The following is a 25064-nucleotide window of genomic DNA, read 5'->3' as shown; positions in this document are numbered from 1 at the left end:
TTCTGTACATAGCATTGTCTGTGGGTTTGCAAAGGGGGTCCCCGGCCAGAAGCTAATGCTGTTTGGGGGGCCTTGGCATGGAAAAGTTTGGGAACCCCTGGTTTAGATAACAGAAATAATTTTTGATTGTGTACCACTGTTCATTTTTCACACTGTTGTCATTTAGCCATGTGTGTGAGCTTGAATCTAAATAAACGGACTCGCTGTTGTGTTGATGCATGACATAATCGCACAGACGCGTCCTGACGCAGAGTTACCTACATCCTTACAGATATGTACATTACATTACAGGCATTTAGCAGATGCTGTTATCCAGAGCGACATCCAACACACCCAGAGCAGCCTGGGGAGCAGTTGGGGGTTAGGCACCTTGCTCAAGGGCACTTCAGCCATTCCTGCTGGTCCAGGGAATCAAACCAGCGATCTTTTGGTCCCAAAGCTGCTTCTCTAACTTTTCGGCCATGGCTTCCCCCATATGCAGCCTTTGTTTACAATAATAAAGGGTTATCGCAGAACCAATAAGAAGAACTGAAATTCAGTTTTATTTGACACGTACCCGGTACCTGGCATTTTGGATTTGGTTCTGATTTGGAGTGGCGTTTCAGTTCCCGACCCTAACGAGCCGTACAGCTGTTTGAGAAATCCTGAGATTCAAATGTATCTAAATATTCTGTCCATTTGCTTTAGTTTTCCCCCCCCAAAGTGTACGATGTCAAGCATTTTATTCAAATGGTAAACACACTAGCGTCTAAACCACATTGTGTGATGCACCTTAACCTGTAACAGCCTGATTTTACCTGAATAAATCCGTATGAATCCCTGTGCGTTGGCGTCGTCACTGTAGCTGTCAGGAGTATGAGTTTATATAGAAACATGCTATTTATTGATTGCTTGATTGCACTTATTAGTGAAGAGTGCTGGAATTGTGTTGAAATATAGTTTGTCAAAACCTGTGCACTTAAATCTCAGACACATGCTTGGACTGGATGCGTACAGTGCCTTGCATAAATATTCACCCCCTTGAACATAATGTAATGATGAAAACATCAGTAAAAGTGCAAGGTGTGTGTGTATTTTAGTTGTAGATATTTGTTCATGCAGTTCAACAAATATGACACGCTAACAATATCAAGACCATAATAAGCAAAACGAAGCTTTGTGGTAGTCTTGTGTCTCGTTATAAACTTTGCTTTACGCTGTGCGTTGTCCAGTATGCTGTGTTATCTGGGATTTGTTTATTTTATTTATTCAGTTTATTTGCAAATGAATTAAAGTTTTGCTTGTTTGTTTTTGAAGCGAGTACTACTTCAGCCTGCACAACCTGGAGCGGGATTTCTTCTTGAGGAGAAAGATGGACGCCAAGGGCTTCCTGCCCATCTCGCTCATCGCCGGCTTCCGCCGCATCCAAGCCCTCACCACTGACATCAGTCTCATCATGGAGGTAACCTTTGACCCTGACCTTTCAAATCCAAATCTTCAAAAGGATTTCGTTTAGCAGTGAAGAAAGCTTACTAGATCCTTATGATGTACTAACTGACTAATTTAGAAGGGGTTTAGGTTCTGTGTGTAGTTTTGCACACCTTTGGAGAACCTTGATGGTGGCGAGTCAGAAGTCCTGCTGTTTAGGTTTCGATTCCTCAGCTTCATTTATCACACAAGTGGGAAAGAGTTTGACTTGTAGCTTTATAATTGTGTGTGTTTTCAGGCAGTGAAAAGCAGTGACGTTGTGGAGCTGGTCGATGAACGGATTCGGAGAAAGGATGATCCGGAGCACTGGCCGATCCCTGGGCCGCCCGCCAACTCTTCACACACAGACTTCAGCCAACTCATTCACTGTCCAGAGTTTATCCCGGGACAGACCTTCACCTCTCTCACTGCAGGTTCTGAACTCTGCTGCTGCTCTTTATCTTCCTATCCTCATATAACTGATCAGTATTACAGCAGAATTCTGTACTGATTAGCATATTTACAGAATACTGCAATGTTCTACCAGTCTATTATCATTATAACAATCTAATCATCAAGTTTCAGCATGCCTAGTGCTTTATGGAGCAGTTCATCAGCTGTATAACGTTTTGCAGGGATCCCAGACGTCCGCTATTTAGCGGAATTCCGCTATTTTCTAGGGAAAGTGGTTTTTTTGTTGGTTTTTTTAAATCTCTTGTATATCCATTAAAAATATGTTTAAGTAAAATGACCAGCAGAATACGTTCTGATTCGGTTTGCTTGTTTAGCGATGTTTTCGTCGGCTTCGTTTGTTCTCGTTGACATTCGGGAACACTCGGAAGTTAAATTGATGTAAATACCGCGAGCAGTGTTGCCAGATTGCGCAGTTCTCCGCCCAGTTGGGGGGTTTCAAGTGCATTTTGGCAGGTTTTGAACATATTTTGGGCTGGAAAACGTCAGGAGTATCTGGCAACACTGACCGCGAGACTGTACACGATAGAACAAGAAAACAATATGTCTGCGCCCATTTGCTAGAAAACATGTTTTAACTCCGTTTGTGCTTTTGTTTCTAATGCGTTGAACTTAATTCAGAGCCCTGCAGGAACATCAGAAAAGCAGAAGGAAAGATCAGAGAAACAAAAGCAGAGAAAACTGGAGGAAAGACAGAATGCACCCCAGAAAAGAGCATTACATTCCTCTGCAGTGAAACCTTTCAAAAAGAGAGGTTTAAATCAAATATCTCCAGTATTTGCTGTACATATGTCTATATCTAATATTACTGAATCATTGATTTCTGCTCATATTCATGATTTTTGAAAAATGAATGTGGCTTATATTAGACTAGTACTGACATTAACTCGAAACAAAAAAAATAAACAAATGAGATGAACTATGGATGCTATTGTTATATTATAACAAAATCAGTGGAATATTTAGGCCAGTATATTCTTCAAAGCTACATTTTCGTCTAATTTTTATAATTTTTTTTTTTTTGCCACTTATGTCATTGATTACAAAATATGGCATCAAATAGATTCACATTATGGTTAAATTCTGTTGCTTTTCTATGTTAAATCTATGTAAAAAATGTGTTCTATAGCATCTTTAAATGTTAAAATCTCAACAGCGTCAGGCAGCCCCCTTGACCCCTGCTGATAGTTTCTCATCTCATCTCATTATCTGTAGCCGCTTTATCCTGTTCTACAGGGTCGCAGGCGAGCTGGATCCTATCCCAGCTGACTACGGGTGAAAGGCGGGGTTCACCCTGGACAAGTCGCCAGGTCATCACAGGGCTGACACATAGACACAGACAACCATTCACACTCACATTCACACCTACGCTCAATTTAGAGTCACCAGTTAACCTAACCTGCATGTCTTTGGACTGTGGGGGAAACCGGAGCACCCGGAGGAAACCCACGCGGACACGGGGAGAACATGCCAACTCCGCACAGAAAGGCCCTCGCCGGCCACGGGGCTCGAACCCGGACCTTCTTGCTGTGAGGCGACAGCGCTAACCACTACACCACCGTGCCGCCCGGTGATAGTTTCTTACATTCCTCTATTTTTTTCAATTACTGCTGGGATCCCTGGTGTTGGTAATTATTAAATCATTCAAACAAAACTAGTTATCAGTATACCATATACATTAGCAAACTTTTTAATCTAGTATTAATGTCTTTATTCTCTCCACATTCACTGGATATGAGCAATCGTGTGCTCTGATTGGCTACTCTACTACTAGGGCATCAGCTCATATACTGTGAGTAGAAATAAACAAAATGGCGGAGTGTGTTACTGAACCAACCGAGGACGAAATAAAAACTCTACTTGAAAACAAAACCCGAAAAAAAAAAACCCAACAAAATACGGAATAAAAGTATTTGATGGTAAGAACGTATCTCCCCCCCCCCCCCCCCCCCCCCCCCAAGAGTTATTGCATTTTTCACAAATTGTTAATCCAGTAATACACATTATTACTGTTAGTTGAGTTTGATGTGTAAAGGGCTGGTTCACTCATCACCTATTGCTTTGTAGCTGATGGTTGGTAACTAATGGACATTCCTGGCTCTGGCTGCCATATTGTATATTTATTAGTCAGTCACCAGAGTCCTTCACTCCTATTGGTTGTCACTTCAATGGCGTCACCTCAAAGTTGGCATTGGTTTAACTCCGTACCCACCCACTTTACATCGCCAACGGTTATGCTGCCTGTTATCACTACAGGTTGACGAATTTCATTGACACCCATGGTCTCCGGTGACCATCACTGCGAGGCTCTTCCTGTGTGTACGCCGTTTAACTCTGACATGAACCTCCAGGCTTTGATGTCTCAGTCTGTATTCATTTCAGCAAATTACATGCTTAATATTGAAAAAAAAAACCACACAATGTTCAGATTACCTGCCCTTACACATCTCATTAAACTCTTTGTGCTTACCATTAAACTCTACCATTAAACTCATTAAACTCTTTGTGTCTTCTGTAACTCGAACCAGGTGTGTTGCTGTAGAGATACAGTACAAAACACTCACGTGCACAAAACCCCGCAGCTAACCACTTCCTCCTCCATTTCAGTCTTGACTTCCCCGGCCAGTCAGACCACAGTCGAACCTCCTCCTGCAACAAACGGCCAATTAAACGACAGCTCCGATACCGACGCCAAACCGCAGTCCGAGGAGTCGTCCACAGTCGAGTCGAAAAGTGTGTCCAGCTCAGATGAGAGGACCACCGAGGGGCTGTCCATCAGAGCGCCTGATCCGGAGAGCCAGTGGGTTCAGGTGGAGAAACGGCACAAGAACACGTCTGGGAAAAACAAGGTAAAGGTCTGAGGACGCGCGTGCACACACACACACACACACACACACACTGATGTAACGGAGTAAAGCTCTTCTCTTGTCTTAGTTTTTAGAGTGCAAATTTTCTTTTCTTATTCGTTAGACTTGATTCTGACTTGGCTTCAGAGAGAAATAGAATTAAATTATGAGAAATTATTTTTCTTCCATAACGGTGTTCAACTTATTTTGTGTATTATATAAAGTTAAATCGCACTGAATGTAAATTACAAACGAATGGAATTTGATAAAGCTGTTCTTTCATGCTCCAAAAATTATTCGATAACATAATGTTCATTTTAAATTAAACAATACTTACCAGTGTTATTAATTAAACCACCAGGTGGTGGTTAAACCACCATTAATTAAACCACCAGATTTACTATGTACAGGTAGTCGTCGACTTACAACCGATCGACTTTACGACCGTCTGGTTATGACTGGCAAGTGTTTCCCAGCTGAGCGTACGACAGTTTCCGCCCCAGCTCCCGGCGCATGCGCAGTCTCTCTCGCGCGCCCTCGCGCACTCCGTCATACAGTTTCCGCCCCAGCTCCTGGTTTATGAAACGAGCAAATCCTCCCGCCAGCCCGAGCGCTGCAACAGCTGATGATGACGTAGACGACCCACAGCCAAGCACCAGTGATGCCAGCGGTCACTAAATTTTGTATTTTGCTATGTTTTACATTTGTATTTTGGTATGTTTCAAACTAAAATGTTTTCTATTTTTCACACCTGTATTTCATATTTTTTGTTTTGCACATATTAAACGAATTGTACTGTACGCAGTGTAGCATGCAGTGTTTGACTTAAACCAAATAATGAGCCAAGGTAATGAAATAAGAAAATGTTGATAAAATAAGACTTTAAGATGATTACAATATCATTACACATCACAATATACTTACGTTCATTTAACACAGGCCGACTTACGACCAGATCAGTTTACGACCGGTCAGTCGCAACCAAACGCAGTCGTGAGTCGACGGCTACCTGTACAGTACATTACAACTATTTTAATTTACCATGTTTCCCCATGGGGCGGCACGGTGGTGTAGTGGTTAGCGCTGTCGCCTCACAGCAAGAAGGTCCGGGTTTGAGCCCCGTGGCCGGCGAGGGTCTTTCTGTGTGGAGTTTGCATGTTCTCCCCGTGTCCGCGTGGGTTTCCTCCGGGTGCTCCGGTTTCCCCCACAGTCCAAAGACATGCAGGTTAGGTTAACTGGTGACTCTAAATTGAGCGTAGGTGTGAATGTGAGTGTGAATGGTTGTCTGTGTCTATGTGTCAGCCCTGTGATGACCTGGCGACTTGTCCAGGGTGAACCCCGCCTTTCGCCCGTAGTCAGCTGGGATAGGATCCAGCTTGCCTGCGACCCTGTAGAACAGGATAAAGCGGCTGCAGATAATGAGATGAGATGAGATGTTTCCCCATTAAGTGTAAAAATGTTGTAATTATTAACTCCTTTAAATCATTTTAACTTGTTTGCTGCATCTGTTGCCGTGTTTGTCTCTAGCTTCTCATTTCTGTTTTACTGCTATCTCCTTTATTTCTCTTCATTTCATGGCTCCCTCTCTCCTGTGCTTTCTCAGCCATCTGAAACCCATCACCACCACCTTCCTCCTTCCTCCATGTCTGAGCCTTCCCTCTTAACAGTTGAGTATCCTTGCACACCTTTTTCTGCCCTCGCGTTTCCCCCATTTTTTATTTCTCAGTTTCATTAGTAATCTGTTTTGGAAAGATTCTTTCTTTTCTTTGGAAAGAAAATGGATCCTAATCATCTGATCTCTCAAGCTGGACAGGGCATGTTAGGTTTATGATTCAAGAACATTTTCAGATGCACTCTGCTGATTCTTAGTTTGCCCCTGGTCGTGGATGCTGTAATAGATTTTGAATAAAACTCGACCAGCTCGTTGTTTCTGCCACTCTGATGTTTTTGCTCCGCTGTGGCTGCAGATGGCTGATCTGTCAACACTGTGATAAATTATATCGTACATACACTACCAGTCAAAAGGTATACATCAGATTGATGCAATTTTTTAAGACATTTTGATAAAAGCGTATATTTGAAATCTAAACAGTGAAGTTAGTGAAGAATTAAAGTGTATTTCTGAGTCAAAATATATATTTTTAAGAAGTAGTTATTTTCTTTCTTTCTTTTTAAATTAAAGCAAATAGTTTTCATGCAGAACTCAAGAGAAGTGGTGAGAAGCGTGAAATGTTTATGCACTTTATGAAAATCCTCCTTGGTGAAGCTCCTTATGAAGCTGTTTGAGAGGCCAAGAATTAAAAATGTGAAAAAGCTTCTGTTAGGAAATTTAAAAAAACCAAACACTTTTTCTTTTTTTTTTTCTTTTGGTCACTGAATAATTTCATGTGTGCTTTGTTGTATTATTTTTTTCCATAATTATTCTAAAATAGTAGAAAATATTTAAAAATAGGGACTTAAAACTATATCATGGAATGTCATTTTTTTTCAGTAATCATACTATTTTCATATCATTTAACACTCTTTCCAGCCACGAATCACATCAGCATACAGTCCAGAGACGTGTAAACTCAAACATAGATCCAAAAAAAAGTCAAATTTAATCGTGACCCTCATCAAATGCTAAATTATATCAGTGAAGTCGGCCATTTAACAGTTATTCCACGAAATCGAGTCGTACATGAGCTGATAGGCGACGAGGCGCGTAGCACCGAGTTGTCTGTAATCCATGTATGACGAGATTGAGTGGAATAACTGCTTCATTCTCTCCACATTCACTGGATTTTGAGAAACAGAGCATTTTTATTTTTTGCAAATTCAATAAATAAAAACTTTATAAAAAACATCTGACAAAATAATTTCCGCTTAGAATGTAAACAAACCGTCGAAACGACAGGAGCACTTTGTGAAAAATGTGAAAAAAAAGAGATGTTCTTTCCATCAAACTTTCATTCCATATTTTGTTGGGTTTTTTTTTTTTTTTTTTTTTGGGGGGGGGAGTTGTTTTTGAGTAGAGTTATTTTGTCCTCGGTTGGTTCAGTAACACACTCCGCCATTTAGTTTTTCTCTACTCACAGTATATGAACTGATAGTCCAGTAGTAGAGTAGCCAATCAGAGTACGCGATATGAGCTGGATATTGCTCATATCCAGTGACTGTGGAGAAAATAATTTCAGATATTACAGAGGAAGCTCATTTTTGGGGATCAGTTCTTCCTCCTCATCTAGTGTTGGAACTCGGCCATGTTTGTTCTTGTTCTGAGGGTCACATGGCGAGATGCCCACGTTGCGGCGTGTATATAAACACATCATTGACTAGATCATCAGTATTGCTGGACGACAAATTCTTATCCTGGGTGGATTTGTACCAGGATATCATGAATGATATAAAATGGCGTGGCCCTAACTGAAAATGAGGAAAACCCTTTTATTCACAGATCTGTCCAAACTTGTATTGCAGTGTACATAATGTATACATTTATAAAGGATTGTGATACGATATTTCTGCAATATTACTGAGTCCTACTGTCTGCTATATGTCTTTATCTCCTTCCTGTATTTATCTTTAAAAAAAAAAAACTTTTCACTGTATCTACTTTTACTTTTACCTGTATTTACTATTCACACACTCACTTTTTATTGGCTGATGATGGTGATATCCCTTCTGATTTGGGTTGTGTATCAGTTGAGCTATGTTGAATCATTGCAAATAAAACCTTTATCTACTTACCAAGTCTCATCTCCCAAACTTGGGAGGCAAGAAATTGAAGTCTTTGCCCTTTGTTGCAGTATATGTCTAGAATTGATGAGTGAATCCTGTTTGTGAATCAGTACCTGTAATCAGGTTAAAGTCGTTTTATGAACATCTTTAAAGCTGTAAATTTAAAGCTTTAAGTTATTAAAATTTCACATCCGCACACTGGGACTTCTAACACGCGCATCCTGTTAACTGCATGAGATTAATGTTCAGCGCAAATCCTAAAAATACACTTTAAATCTGTGTTCATGTTTTGAGGAAAGAAAAAAAGTAGTTTGATTAAAAGTTTGGCTTGAACAACTGAATTCATGTAGGAAATGTTTCTTTGCCCAGGAACGTTCAACACCAGTCCAGACAAATCCACCACTCGAGGCTGACCAGGAAGAGCTGGACTTCCTGTTTGATGAAGAGATGGAACAACTTGCAGCACCTCGCAAGAACACCTTTACTGATTGGTCGGATGACGATTCGGACGGTGAGCTGGATGACAGCGACGTGAACAAGATCCTGATCGTCACACAGACGCCACCGCACTTGCGCAAACACCCGGGAGGCGACCGTACAGGCAACCACGTCTCCCGCGCCAAAATCACTGCCGAGCTCGCCAAGGCCATCAACGACGGCCTGTACTACTATGAGCAGGACCTGTGGACCGGGGACGAGAATCAGCTGGATGGCGCCAACATGAAGGTGAGCAGGGGGAAGAATGGTAATGCAAATCAATAGAAAGAAAAATAAATGAAGTAAAATTGAGAGTGAAAAAGTATAAACTTGGATGTAGATTTAACAGTATCGCTTGCTCATGGCTAAATTGGTTATAGATAGTTTTCACTGACATCACGGCATTCCGGGGAACGCCCTCCAGCCGCCATATTGTGGGGCAAACAAAGGACCATCGCCATTACCGGCTACGTTATCTCAGACGAATTTATAAAGTTATATAGTCAGTTTTCTAAAATAAAGATCAATGTCGGCGAAATCAAGCAAACGGAAGTATATGGATACATTGGACGACATCTCACAACAACGGTATGCAGCCAAACTGGCCTTGATTGGGGGAATTGACCCCTACGAAGTGGACAAAGATGCATTTTCAAGTGACTATGCAGGGCTGCCATCCATATTGTACCCTGATATTGTGAACTATTTCGTGAATAGTAAAAGTGCCTACACACTTGACGACCTCAAAGCATACAAGTCGCTGGAGTCATACAATTATTTTGTCTGTGGCTGGGTCCGTGAAGTCCACCATATAAAACCAAGTGACAGTCGTGTCCTAATTACAGCCAAGGTATGTAAACATTGGAATTTTAGAGCTCTCAACACTGCATATAAATATATGTGTGTGTATAATATCAAGTTGATTTAAGACTATTATGAATACTGTGTAATATTACTTTGCATCGGAAAGCTGCGCACATTTGCGTGAAGCTGCCCAAATGTGCGCAGCTTTCTGATTCACTTTTTTTTTTTCTCATCCTTATACTTCCTGTTTCATGGACTGTAACGGATTTGCTTATTTAGTAATTTTAATACAGAATTTGCTTTGAAATTATAATCAGACACTCCAACCCCCCCCCCAAAAAAAAAATCGGATCTGTGCGATTCAGCCGTGAAAAAGGCAGCATCCGCCAAAAGGCGCGCTGTTTGCATCCCTGGTTGATTAAATACAAATAAAATCATACAGAATAGACCTAAAATGTTTTTCAAAAATGACCCTTGCGTGAGTGAAGTGACGAGTGTCAAATAGAAACGTGACAAACGAGCGATATTAAGTGTACATTACAATGTAAACGTACACTCAGCGGTTCCAGTTAGGCATTCTCCAGAGATTGTTTACACGATGTTTTGGTTTCCAAAAACAAACTTAAACACAATTGATTGTTTATTTAAACAACTTACCACTTATAAAATGATCGGAGCAGACTTTGCTGTGTTTGGAAGGCTGATAATCCTTGCGGTTGATTCTTGCAAGCCATAGATTTCTCCTTTGTATGCTGAGTTTGTTTGCTCGCCTTCGTGCTCCCGTACAGTGGGAATTCCATAAAAGCTCCGCTTGACGTCATCATCTGACCTATTACGACAGCCGTGAATACAACAGGTGTGCACCATTGCTAGCTTTAAATAGCCTGCTTGGGTTCTTTTGAAGACTTTGTACTCACGCGTTACAATGTGTGCTCAGTGACCCGTACGGTAAGCTTGACCCGCAAGATGGCCGCCACTAGGGAATCCCCGACTCTGTGACGTCATGTGAAAACTATCTATTCCACTAAAATGGATGCTTTTTGATGTAAACTGAATTTCTGGTGAGACTTTTGCTTCAGTGATGTCCCAGGCCAGATTCACACTCCAGTGATGAGTGTTAAAGCTGCACTGAATAGCTACACATCGCTAATTATAAGTTACTCCTTGCAGTGTCTCCACATCTCGGTTCACATATCACTCTGTACATATCCTTTACAGGGGGCCGGTCTGTCACGGCTCCCAAAATGCATCTGTTCCCAAAATAAACCTACGTTTCTCACCATCGCTGCTTGACAGCAGTGCTCCTGACCTTGGAGTGCAGCGAGCTTTCCAGGGTAAATGACTAATTACTGGCACACTTACTTTATTTTAATGCTTTTGCAGCACAGAGCAACGAACCACAATCACTCAAGAAACAACAGAAAAAAGAAAAAGAATAGCACCAATAAGAGGTGCTGATGGGAGCCTGGAAACAGGAATGAACCTCCCTGAGATAAAGGCCACCAGAAATAAACAGACTAATTAATAACGCTATTTAAAAAAATGAGAAAGCAAGGAGAGGCAACAAATCAAACAAGGAAATAAATGTTTTTTTTTTATGTGTGTGTGTGTGTGTGAGAGAGAGAGAGAGAGAGAGTCCACCAGATTTTTAATGCCAGATTCTCAGATTATGGATTTTACCTGCTGCATTAAAACTGCCAACCCTCCGTATGCGGGAAATACACCCCAAAGTGAAATTGGACTGAGGGAAGTTACTGTAAATCTGACATGAAATCATGTGCACAACCCAAAATGGTCCATTTTCCAGGCACTGACTACAGATGATACGGAACCTTGTGAATCCATCAGGAGACAATCTCGACTGTAGATTATTGGCGAATTTCCCAGATTGATCAACAGACCACAAAATGCTGCTCGGAAGATCAAGAAAACACGTAGTGAACTATTAGCCACTATAGCCAAGCGAATGTTGTGCAAAAACTGCGCTCGCATGATCGACGCATTTTCACTACAAATCAAAATGTCATTCGCTGATTTTTATAGCAGAAAGAAGATCTACACTTGTCTCAGTCGTGGGTGATGATAAGTGGTAAATGTATCCTGTAGGGACACTACTGAGGCGATTATTCGTTAATAGTTACTGGATCAGCCAGTGAAAACGGTGCAAAATATCACACGCTTTTCAACACTGTTTCTACACATACTGTAAACAGAGCATCTGGTACAGAAATCCTGTGGCATGACGTATGAATATGTAAAATGAAATATGCAATAAATATGGTCCACAACACAAATGTTGAGGGGCAAAAATGAAAAAACAAATGCACACAAAGACGCAACAATCACCACCTTCCATACATCAGCACAGCTACACCCAAAGCACCCAAACGAGGCTGCAAGGCTTGGAAAACCCCCACATGAAACGACCCTACAGCCACGCCCAAACGCTCCGAGCTCGCCAGCGAACCAGTGCATGGAAAGCAGCAAACATGATAAAATAGAAAATCTAGAAAGGAACTAAGCATCAATTTATCAATGAATAAAAGGCTGATTACATGAAAAGGTAAATTCAGTTCAGTCCTGTCGCTCAATCCCGGGTCGATGGGATCTGAGCTTACACACAACTAAACTACTGAAACCAACTTTATGATTGACCTGTTTTTTGTTTTTAAAAAAAAAGTGATACTGGATAATAATTGAGTAGTTTTTAAGAAATGAGAATTTATTTATAATTTGTTGTCAAAAAAAAATCTTGCTTTTACATTTGCCTGAATGAGCTGGTCCAATGTAATTACTGCTTAAATTATTCCACGAAATTGATTTGTACATAAACGTACGATGAGATTGAGTGGAATAACTGTTTTATTCTCTCCTCATTCACTGGATTTTGAGAAACAGAGCATTTTTATTTTTTGCAAATTCAATAAATAAAAACTTCACACAAAACGTCCAACAAAATCATTTCCACTTAGAATGTAAACAAACCGGTGAAATGGCGGGAGCAATTTGTGAAAAATGCGATAATAATAATTCTTGAAAAATAATAAAGATATTTTCATTCCATATTTTGTTTGTATTTTGGGGGGTTTTCCTCTTTAGGGTTTTTTGGTGGTTGGCAAAATAAAATATATTCTTTTAGCTATTTCTGTTTCTTTTAAATACTTGATAATTTTGGGGGTTTTGTTTTCGAGTAGTTTTTTTTTTTTTTTATTCGGTTGGTTCAGCAACACGCACCGCCATTTTGTTTTCCTCTACTCACGGTGCATGAGCTGATATCCTGGTAGTAGAGTAGCCAATCAGAGCGCACGATTGCTCATATCCAGTGAATTTAGAGAGAATAAAATCAGTTATCTTCAGGTTATCTTCTCCGTCGTTTTTTGAAACCTGTATGTTGGTTTTTAATTTGATGGGAAAATTTAGCATCGCTGTGCTGTACATGTGCCATTTCTAATTCCATACTCTTTATCTGTGTTTATTTTTCCTTTTGGTAATGTTTTATCATGCCTGTATTTTTCTTGGACATGGAGAAGGTAAGGAAAAGTAAAGAGAGAATCTAAAACTGTATGTAAAGGATAGACACCAGGACGGAGATCAGAAAGCCTTCACATTTTGTCTCCAAGCCTGAGAGCAGGAAAGAGCTGGTGAAAGCGCTGATGGAGTTACTCCTCCTCTTTCTGTCCTGCTGATATTATTTTAAAACACTGTAACTTCATGATGTGTTTAATTATCTGAAAACTTTATCGTGAAAGCAGTGGCACTCCCAGCATGACCTTGTTATTTGAACTTGCAGTTGTTCCAGTATGTGATTTTTCACACCTGTTCTTGGTGTAAAACTGCAGCTTTGACCGGAGACTGTGGGAGAGAAGGAGATGTCTAAAAAGGGATCGTTTAATTAAATACTGTTAACGTGGTTTCCGAGCAGAGTTAGCGTGACCTCCACACAGTCTTTAATGTGGGAAATAGTAAAGCCTGCATGTCTGTCTTTTTTTCTTTTCTATTTCCTCTCCCCATTTCCAGGAGGTTGAAAACTTTAAGAAGCTCAACATGATCAGCCAGGATGAGTTTGACACTTTGACCCCAAAATTACCTGTTGATCCCAACCAGGAAGTGCCACCACCTCCCCCCTGTCAAGGTACCTGCTAATGTGATAATATACATAACATCCTGTATTCCAAACATGACTCCTCAGTTAATTTATTTCATTGTGTTGCGCAGAGTACATTACCCTACATTTCTGCTTCACGTTATATACGCTGTAACTACGCTATTACAAATTCCTTGGGACATCCAAATAGTTCATAATACTGAAATGGACCCACTTGTCACACCAAACACTCACTCTTACATAAAACAAGACCAACTGTGTTTAATTTATAGTTCTGCTTAATTCACTTACATATTTACGAAGTAAAGGAAATAAGTCACTCTTCTCTATGTGTCATATAAAGGAGGCACATAGACGGATATAATTGCAGAAAAACGAATCCAAAGCATAATGCGAAAGCAGAGTGAGGAAACGGGCGAGGGTCACGCGTGACACAAACAGGATAGCTCAGACAAGAATGAAAGGCAAAATCCAAATCTACAAAACCAAGTCGAGTACAGAGGCACCAGGTACAGCACGGGTACTTCGCAAAGTCTGTGTTTTCAGAGTCCTTATAAGCGTGCTGTGATTGCGCTGTGGTTGGCAGCAGGTTTGCAGCAGTTAGTCCTCATGAGCTTGAGTGCAGCGTGCACGTGAGTAACAGTTCGAACCGGGCTGCTGCACACAGACGTGACGCAACGTCATACCACCCCAATTCCAAAAAACGTTGGGACGCTGTGTAAATAAAACTGGAGTGCAGAGATTTGCAAAACTTGGAAACCCTATATTTCATTAAAAATAGTACAAAGACAACATATCAAATGTTGAAACTGATAAAATTTATTATTTTTTGAAAAATATTTGCTCATTTTGAATTTGATGTCAACAACACATTTCAGAAAAGTTGGGACAGGGGCGTGTTTACCTCCGTGTTGCATCACCTCTACTTTTAACAACACTCTGTAAACGTTTAGGAACTGAGGAGACCAAATGCTGTAGTGTTGAAAGAGAAATGTCGTCCCATTCTCACCTGATATACAATTTCAGTTGCTCAGCAGTTCGGGGTCTCACATCTTTGTTGTATTTTGCGCTTCATAATGCGCCAAATGTTTTAAATGGGAGACAGGTCTGGACTGCAGCAGGCCAGTTTAGCACCCAGACTCTTACTATGGTGCCATGCAGTTGTAATATGTGCAGAAAGCAGTTTGGCGTTGTCTTGCTGAAAGAAGGAAGGCCTTCACTGAAAAAGATTTAGTCTGGATAGCAGCATATTGCTCTGAAACGTGTTTATATCATTCAGCATTAATGAGGCCTTCCCAGATGTACAAGCTCCCCATGTCATGCGCACTAATGCCCCCTCATACCATCACAGATGCTGCTTTTGAGCTGTGCACTGATAACAAGCCGGATGGTCCCTCTCCTCTTTAGCCTGGAGGATGTGGGGTCCATGATTTCTAAAAAGAATTTCTACTTTTGATTCATCAGACCTCGGGACAGTTTTCCACTTCGTCTCAATCTATCCCCATCTTTACTTCAGAGACTCCGCCTCTCTGGGATGCTCTTTTTATATCCAATCATGTTACTTACCTGTTGCCAATTAACCTTTTTTATTTTATTTTAAGCATTACACAAAATTTTCAGTCTTTTGTTGCCCCTGTCCCAACTTTTCTGAAACGTGTTCTGGACATCAAATTCAAACTGAGCATATATTTTTCAAAAAACAATATTTCTGTTTCAGCATTTGATATGTTGTCTTTGTGCTATTTTCAATGGAATATTGGGTTTCTCTGATTTTGCAAATCTTTGTTTTACACAGTGTCCCAACTTTTGTGGAATTAAGGTTGTAAAAATAATGCGGATATTGTAAACATTCAGTTCGTAAAAATATGATACTAGTATCAGTTTTACTTGCTGGAGAAGCTTGTAATCCCGGACTGCTTTAATTTAAAGCACGTTCTCCTCATCACAAATTTCTCCTTCAGAGTCACTATGGCAGTTCACTGACTGAGTTAAAGGATCACGAACTGACACAATGATTTCTTCATCTGTTATGGAAATGATGGAGGTTACCGTTGTATCGTTATCAATGTCCACCCATTGACTCGCTCCGTTTTCAAAATCTTCACTATTCAGTTCATTCACGTGTTGCAAATCACTGATGATGTTAGCAGTCAATTCGTCCTTTATCACTCCTTTGATGTTCATTCTCAATAATTGTTAGTGATTGACACCTAAGCGAGGCTCATTAAGCTTTAGTTTTATTACATTAACACGTATTGTTAACTTGACTGCAGAACTGATTACTTATTGTTCGTCTCTGGTGGGAAGAGGAGCACATGGCTCAGTGATGGGGGGGGGTTTGGAAGACTCCGACCCGTTGTCACGAAAGGTGGGAAACGCAAAGTTTGTTCTTTATAATAGGGTGTCCGCGGATCCTGAAAAAGTCTGATATACAGTATATGGCGTTTAAGGCCTTAAATAGCCTTATATTTTGCTAATATTTCGAAGTGTGGCATTAATTTTCATATGGATGGCATTAAATTTCATCGGGGCACAAAAATATATGTTTGTACATTTTCTTTTCTGTGCTAACGTTGTTCAAACAGCGCCCGTCAATGTGTAACAAGAAGATGGCAAGAAGACCGTTCTATACCTAAAAGTACAGGCGTCACACAACACTTAGGGGGCGGTGTTTTCCTTATAGTGTTGTGGGAAAAGACGAAGAAGTGGTTTCTTTAGCGTGGCAGACATGTAAGATGGGGAAGTGTAAGTTTAGGGACAAGTGGCTTGAGGACCAGAAATATAGCGGTCGGTTGTCAAAAGCAACGTCCGAAAATGAAGCTCGGTGTAAACTCTGCAAGAAAGACATAAAGTTGGGAACAATGGGCTCTACTGCCCTTGATGCTCACATGAAAGGGGAGAAGCATAAACGCTTTGCCGCAAGTCAGGTAACAACAGTTCCCATGCAGATGTTTGCAGCACCGGTTGCAAACGTTAGTGCAAAGCCCACTTTCCCTTCGGTGCCTACTTCTCCCAGCACAAGTGCCTTCGGTGCTTTCGCCTCGACCGCGACACTTAAGGCTGAAATACTGTGGGTCCTGCAAACGATTGACCGACACCACTCCTACAATTCGAACGAAGACGTGGGCACCGTCTTCAGGGCAATGTTCCCTGATTCTGAATATGCAAAATCGTTTACTTGTGGGAAAGACAAGATTCTGTTCGTAAACTGGAGATGCACTGATTAAAATATAAATATGCTTTGACCATAATAGCCTAGAGTCTGATTTTTTAAAATATTTTTTCCCCGCGGTAGTGCTCTTATTTTTTATTCTCACAGGTCTTAAAATGGCCTTAAAAAGTATTATTTTTGGTTATCAGAAATGTGCAGATACCCTGTATAAGCGAAAGTTCATAATAATAGTTCGTTGCAGTGTATCATGTTTTTCTTTGTTTTCTGTTCAGTTATATTTTTGTTTATTTATCTTGTCTATTTGCTCTAGATGAGCCCAGCCTGGCCCACTCTCTGCCCACTGGCGTCCCAGAATCCTCTAGTGCTCCCCGAACCCCTCGTACCCCACGCACGCCTGGTCGGCAAGACCCAAACAAAACACCCCGCTTCTATCCCGTTATGAAGGACAGCGGAAACATTGATGGAAAGGTACAGAAATTCTTCTCTGAGGACAGTATAAAGCATAAATAAGATTAAGTACGAGTCTAAAATTAATAAATGTTGACTGTAGCTTGAAATGACTGTGCTCTTGTCTTCCCTGTGGTTATATTAATTTTTTTCTGAATAAAAATAATAGACTAAAGGAGAGACTCACTTTTTTTTGAAGGTGTAATTCTTTGATTATTGAATTAATGCCTTGAATGTTCCTGAAATGCTGATGGTGTGCATTCTGTTTTATGTTCTGTAAATGGTACAACACCATTATTGTGTGTGTGTGTGTGTGAGACCGTGCACACACGCAGGGGCAGGATGGTGGTTGTGCGTTTTTGCTCATTGAAGGAAGCGTTGTCGTGTGTCTCGTCTCTTTTAGACACCCAGGAAGAGGAAAACGCGTCACAGCTCCAACCCTCCACTGGAAAGTCATGTAGGCTGGGTGATGGACTCTCGTGAACACAGGCCGCGCACTAACTCCATCAGGTTTGACGAGAGAAAAAACACGCACACACCACACATTCTAATGGTACACCAGATTTCCCTGGTTCAGACTGATCACTCAGTAAAGCACTAAAGCCAATATTTCTGTCTTTAAAAAAAAAAAATCATTGTCTGGTTCTCTCTCACCCTCGTTCTGTCTGAGCAGTAGTTCAAATGCTTCTCCATCGGAGGGCGCTCTCCTGCAGTCAGCCAGTTATGGCTGCACCCCTCAATCTCTGCCCAAATTCTGGCACCCGTCCCACGAGCTGCTGCGGGAGAACGGCTTCACCCAGCAGGTTTATCACAAGTACCGCCGACGCTGTCTCAATGGTACACACTTTTACTCCAGCACCATTTTAAACCTTTCTCTAGTGGTCCTTTGTATAATAATGCAAAAATATCGTATGTTTTTAATAATTTATTTCACTTATAAATCCTGACCAAAAAGCATTCACACAGTGATTCACTTTAAGATCGAGCACAATGGCAGAGACTCTTCATTCTTCTCAGTTTACGGCTGGTTTACACGATTGCTTTCCGATCTGACTGTGTGCTTTTTATTTGTAGAGAGGAAACGGTTGGGAGTGGGTCAATCTCAGGAGATGAACACACTGTTCAGGTTCTGGTCCTTCTTCCTCAGAGACAACTTCAACAGGAAAATGTACGAAGAGTTCAAGCAGTACGCGTTGGAGGATGCCAAAGAAAACTACAGGTTGGTACTAATCTCTCAGTGAGGGCGGGGTGTTTTGCAATACAAGCTACTCAGCACATTCACCTGTTCATACGTCATGTTCAGGAACAAACTAACATTAATGGCGCTAAAATACCTGGAGAGACGCCGCTAGGATTGTCTGCTTTGCTTCTACAGACTTCTTGTCTCATCTCATTATCTGTAGCCGCTTTATCCTGTTCTACAGGGTCGCAGGCGAGCTGGAGCCTATCCCAGCTGACTACGGGCGAAAGGCGGGGTTCACCCTGGACAAGTCGCCAGGTCATCACAGGGCTGACACATAGACACAGACAACCATTCACACTCACATTCACACCTACGCTCAATTTAGAGTCACCAGTTAACCTAACCTGCATGTCTTTGGACTGTGGGGGAAACCGGAGCACCCGGAGGAAACCCACGCGGACACGGGGAGAACATGCAAACTCCACACAGAAAGGCCCTCGCCGGCCACGGGGCTCGAACCCAGACCTTCTTGCTGTGAGGCGACAGCGCTAACCACTACACCACCGTGCCGCCCAGACTTCTCGTGCAGTGGGTAAAAAATGCACTGCTACGCGTTCCATATGTAGAAGAACTATCGAGGAGACGACGGGGACAACCTCGAACTTCAATCGTCATTTGGTAAGACTCCACCCAGAGAAGGAAGTGACGCACTGTGTTCATTGCCCTGTTGATAGTGGGCGGGGCTTGTTGAAGGATGAACTAGCTTTTTATCTGTAGCCTGTTAACTAAAATGAGGCAGTGGAGCAGAAACGTTAGTCCGACAGTAGCAGAGACGCTTTCACATAAAGGCAGCAACAGACACCGTCACATGGTGCAGTTGGACTCTTGTTCTTGGACTCGGACTTGAACACTGGGGACTCGAGATTTAGTGACTTGACTACAACACTGGCCTGATCCGCCCCTACACATCAGCCACATCCCTACACTCTGCTGCTACTGGTCACCTGGCCCCGCCTTCTCTCTGCTCAAGACTGCGGTCCGTCCTGGCTCCCTGTTGGTGTAATGAGCTTCCCATCGAGGTCAGAACTGCCGACTCCATGACCACTGAAGACCCACCTCTTCAGGCTCCACCTCTTCTCTGCCGCCCTGCCCACTGTGTAATCGCGTAGCGGGCTTGACCTTTTATTTTTCTCTGTTTAGTTGTACTTCGTCAGCTCATTTGTATGGTTGGCTTGTTTTCCTTGGCTGATTGCTGTTACTTCAACAGAATATTACACTCTGTGTTATTTTGTCACTTCAGTTGACACTAGACCTTTCTTGTCTAGAAGTTCAGCACTTCGTGTACTTGACTTTTGCACTCGTACATCACTCTGGGTAAGGGCATCTGCTAAATGCCTCTAATGTAATATAATGTAAAATGAAGGCGTGTTTAGCTTGGTGTTCAGAGGTGAAAACCAAGTGTTTGGTCTGCAGGTAAAGGTCATGTGGTGATGAATGAGGTTGAGTTGCTGAAGTGCATATGAAAGCCAGCCTTTTGTTTGCTGAATTCGTTGACATGCAGGTGTCTACATACACCCCTTTTCCACCAAATCAGTTCCAGGGCTGGTTCGGGGCCAGGGCTGGTTCACAACTCGTTCAACTTGCGAGCCAGCTGAGAACCAGTTTGCTTTTCCATAGCTCATGGTGCTAAGGGAAGTCACGTCATTACGTCGTTGTATACGTCAGTTACGTCGCTGTATACGTCAGTTACGTCGCTACGTTTGCATAAACCTTGGTGCGAATATCGAAGCAAAAACAACACGGAAGAAGCAGCAGCAACAACAATAATAATAATGGATGACTTCGTGTTTGTACAGCTGCTGCTTCTCGTCGCTTAAAAATGGCGATCTTTCGCGGTCTTGTTATTGTTGTTGGTCTTAACAACTCCGCCCCCTCCACTGACGTAAGCGGTTCTTTCCTCTGGCCCAGCAGAGAGTTGGTGCTAGCCTGGAACCGGTTTTTCTGGCCCCAGAGCCAGTTCTTTGTCAGTGGAAACAGAAAACCCGGTTCCAAACTAAGCACTGGCCCCGAACCAGCTCTGGAACTGCTTTGGTGGAAAAGGGGCAATACAGGTAAAACAGGTGTTGTGGCCACTGACCTGCAGGTGTCTGAATTTTTAACTCCAGGTGTTTGAGTACTGAACTGCAAGTGCTTTCATAAAAGTAAACCAGGTGTTTGGATACAAATTTCAAAATGTCCTTATTGAGTGCAGCGTTCTTAAAGAATGCTCGAGTCACAGAGTGATCAGTATGAGATCAGCATGCTCATAGCGTGCCCTGTAATTTCAATCCAGTACAGGGTTGATGGTGGTGGTGTTTGTATAAATCTAGAAGATGGAAGAGTCCACCAGGTACCAGTGGAGGTCAGTGAATAAGTCTGTCCACTGTAGGTTACGGTTGCTCCAATGTTGGTGAGTGGGTCAGTTATAAGGTTTTTTCTGAGACTCTCACCATCCTAAAAAAAAAAACCTGTCCTGCACCCACTGTAGGAACACCCCAGTTTGAGAACACAGATTGTTCAGATCTGGCCAGTCCAGACCCAAAGCCAGCAGAATGGGTGTCGAGTTTCTAACTGCCCTACTAATAGCACCTTGTGTCTCTTTTTAAATCCAGAAATGGAGAAGATTGAGTCAGGTCTTTTAACATCTGTCATTGTTGTTGTTCCGAAGGTTGGATATCTAACTGCTGGTGTAGATCCAGATTATTTTTGGTGCCCCAAGGGACCCCACCCCCACTGGGGGTGAAAAATAACGTTGCATGTATCATGTCTGTTCATTCCAAACCATTTTCATATTAAGCTCACTGTATTGTTATTCAGGTCCCTGAGTGCATTCTGTTGAAGATGTACACTGGAAAATAATGTTGTACTTTAGACAGAGCACTTTATCTGATGGCTTCCAGCTTCATGATAAGGGGATGAGGGCAGTTATCAGTCAGCTCCAGCCTGGATGTGAACTTGCATAAGATGTTGTTCAGGTTCTCCTTCCATTCACCAGCAGTGTGGATTTTATGACCAAGGTGTGTGTCGGTTTCATGAGAGGTCACACGTATTGGTTGTGATGTAATTGTAAATAAAGAGGGTGTGTCAGTTTTGGAACGGTACTATCGGTGCCCTTGCTCCTTCTCTCATACAGGGCAGCAGAAAAAAACCCCCCAAAAAAACAGACCTAACCACACATACACATGCTAAACCTTGGGAAATGCGTATCACACATCCTGCAGCATTCCTCTTGAGGTACAGTTATGTTCAAAATAATAGCAGTCCCTCAACAGTAGCAAGATAAATCACTGTTTTTGTTAAAATTTCAACCTTTACACCGCAAGCAAGTTTCTGGAGGGTATAGTAAAGGTATAGAAAACCAACAGACCCAACAGGCCTGCCGTGCATGCTACTGATTCTGTGAAATTGAATGATTAGCTGAAAGGGGTGTGTTCAAAAAAATAGCAGTGGTGAGTTCAATCAGGGAGGGCATTGATTTTGTGAAAAATAAAGGTGTTAACAGGTCGTCCTTATTTAAGGATCAAGGCAACTGACATTGCATATGCTGGCTGTCCTGCATTGGTCCTGAAAAACCAAGTACAATGGGTCGTGCAAGACACTGTTCTGATGAAGAGCAGCTTTTAATCAAGAAATGGATAAAAGAGGGGAAAACCTACAAAGAAGTGCAGAAACTTGTAGGCTGTTCAGCTAAAATGATATCAAACGCTTTAAAATGGCAGCCAAAACCAGAAAGACGAGGAAGAAAAAGAAACACAACTTCTCGAATGGATCGGAGAATAACCAAACTGGCAAAGGCTCAGCCAATGATCAGCTCCAGGAGGATCAAAGAAGATCTAAACTTGCCTGTGAGTGCTGGTACAATCAGACGACGTCTATGTGAAGCCAATCTACCAGCAAGAAGCCCCCGCAAAGTCCCATTGTTAAAGAAAAGACGTGCTGAAGTGGCTACAATTTGCCAAAGAACACACTGACTGGCCTGAAAAGAAATGGTGTAATATTTTGTGGACAGATGAAAGTAAGATTGTTCTTTTTGGGTCTAAGGGTCACAGACAGTTTGTCAGACGTCCTGCAAACACAGAATTCAAGCCACAGTACACAGTGAAGACTGTTAAGCATGGTGGTGCAAGCATCATGATATGGGGATGTTTTTCATACTACGGTGTTGGTCCTATTTACCGCATACCAGGGATCATGGATCAGTTTGAGTACATCAGGATACTGGAAGAAGTCATGTTGCCATATGCTGAAGAGGAAATGCCTTTGAAGTGGGTGTTTCAACAAGACAATGACCCCAAACACACCAGCAAGCGAGCAAAATCATGGTTCCAGACAAACAGCATCCAACTAATGGAGTGGCCAGCACAATCCCCGGACCTCAATCCCATAGAAAACTTGTGGGCTGACATAAAAAATGCTGTTCATGAGGCAAAAGCAAGAAATGCAGAGGAATTGTGGAACGTAGTACAGTTGACCTGGGCTGCAATACCTGTTGACCGTTGCCGGAAGTTGGTCGACTCCATGCACCACAGATGCGAAGCAGTTATCAGAAACCATGGTTATGCAACAAAATATTAGTTTAGGATCCTCAGCAAAGTTGAATTTTCAAGAATTTCTTAGTTTGTCTGGTACATTTTTGAGTTTCCAAAGAAAGATGTCAACACTGCTATTTTTTTGAACATTACATTTCTTGACTTTCTGTGAAATATTATGAAATGTAATTACTTTTTCCAATTTTCTTGCTTTGAAATAGAATGTGCAGTATGCCCAATGCATTTGTGTTCATTAAAGTACAATTTATTTGAAGAATTTTGACATTTACTCGCCTTTTTAAAGACACTGCTATTATTTTGAGCACAGCTGTACATACCTGATGCAGTGTTGAACAAATTCTGCAGATAAGAAGTAAAGAATAAATCAGAAGCATGGAGGGAGCTGGGCGTAAACTGTGGGTAGTTTGGCACAGGGATCTGGTGAACAGGCTATGCAGTTTATTGTAATATTTGGCACAGTGTAGACTGTAGAGGGGTGTGTGTGTGTGTGTGTGTGTGTGTGTGTGTGTGTGTGTGTGTGTGTGTGTGTGGGAACAGCAAATATTAAATGCAAGTTGAGTCTTGCAGATAAACAGTCATGCACTTGTACTCTACGCAACAATGCCTATGACAACTTTTCTGTACTGTGACATCCGTGCCAAATGGCAGCACAGCTCCCACCTCTTGCCCGAACTCTTTACTCATGACAAACGTGTGTTTTGTAATGGAACACAGCACTCATCTTGTGCAACACCTGTACCTGTTTGTAAAAACCTCACTGCTCACTTCTAACATGACGCTGATGCTCTTTAGGAACGCTTTACTGTGTGTCTGTTCTTCCACCACACAGGGCGCCTGTACCCTTCTGTAACACCTGGACTGTAGATCTGTGTAACACTATGCTGTGTGCTTATGGCTTTCTGAAACCTCACCTGTGCTCTTCCATAACCACCCTCTCGTGTGTCCAGCTTTAAAGGGGAACTGAAGGCAATTTTTTTTTATTATAAAAGTTCTATTTATCTCATTTTATTAAATATAGGAATGCATTTTTGATCGCTATTTTGTCGCTGCTATAGCAAGTTCTGAGTGTTTGAAATCTGCTCTGTAATATATCAGTCCATATGTCAAAGCAACGGCCGTAAACAAGATTCGTTGAGACCTGTGCGAGACATCGTAGGACGGAAGTAAAACGTACAGCGGAAATCAAAGTGACCAACATCTGCCAACGCTGTCAAAAGACGCATGCGGGCTCTTTCCAATGCTGACGTAATCAAGCCGGAAGTTTTGTTTGTTTTGATAGCAAATCAGGGAAGTTTTTGTGCAATATTTTGTTTGGAAAACAGTTTTCAAAATGGCAGCACTGATACCTGGCTGACACTAAACGTTTTGAAGTCTCGCACAAGTCTCGTGAAGATCGCGTGGATAAGCGACGCCTGCCGTGGACCAAACGAACTAAATTCAACACGGCTAAAAACCAAATAGGCCGATAAGTATAATATTTAACTAGACTGCATTTCTGCAGAGAAAATGCAAAGTGTGCTTGCTGAGCTGTAGCAGAACTGCTAGCATGCTAAAAGTTAGCATGCCAACATGCTAATGGCAACATGTTAACAACTAGCATGCTAACAGCATGCTAACAGCATATTAACATGCTAAAAGCTAGCATGTTAACGTTAATGCTAACATGTAAATAGATAACATGCTAACAGCTAGCATTCTAACATGCTAATGATTAACATGCTATTTGTTAAAATTCTAACACACTAAGGCTAATATGCTGACAGCTATCATGCTAACAGGCTAACACGCTAATGGCTAGTATGTT

The 25064-nt window shown here is 41.8% G+C and overlaps 1 protein-coding gene across 3 annotated transcripts in view; it reads left to right on the top strand.

Moving 5' to 3' along the window:
- larp1b (La ribonucleoprotein 1B) overlaps positions 1-25064 on the top strand; it is a 135369-nt gene that overhangs the window by 91688 nt on the left and 18617 nt on the right. For 2 of the 3 annotated variants that reach the window (XM_060934786.1, XM_060934787.1), the window contains exons 7-16: positions 1297-1441; positions 1706-1880; positions 4525-4766; positions 6367-6429; positions 8853-9209; positions 13782-13896; positions 17352-17509; positions 17892-17998; positions 18162-18325; positions 18563-18707. In XM_060934786.1, the coding sequence (XP_060790769.1) occupies positions 1297-1441; positions 1706-1880; positions 4525-4766; positions 6367-6429; positions 8853-9209; positions 13782-13896; positions 17352-17509; positions 17892-17998; positions 18162-18325; positions 18563-18707 (1671 nt within the window). The remainder of the gene's footprint in view (positions 1-1296; positions 1442-1705; positions 1881-4524; positions 4767-6366; positions 6430-8852; positions 9210-13781; positions 13897-17351; positions 17510-17891; positions 17999-18161; positions 18326-18562; positions 18708-25064) is intronic. The other variant, XM_060934788.1, reaches the window with a different exon arrangement.

Source organism: Neoarius graeffei, chromosome 11 (genome assembly GCF_027579695.1).
Source record: "Neoarius graeffei isolate fNeoGra1 chromosome 11, fNeoGra1.pri, whole genome shotgun sequence".
Lineage (NCBI taxonomy): Eukaryota > Metazoa > Chordata > Actinopteri > Siluriformes > Ariidae > Neoarius > Neoarius graeffei.
Note: the sequence above shows the minus strand (reverse complement) of the source record. Positions and strands in the feature narration are given on the sequence as shown.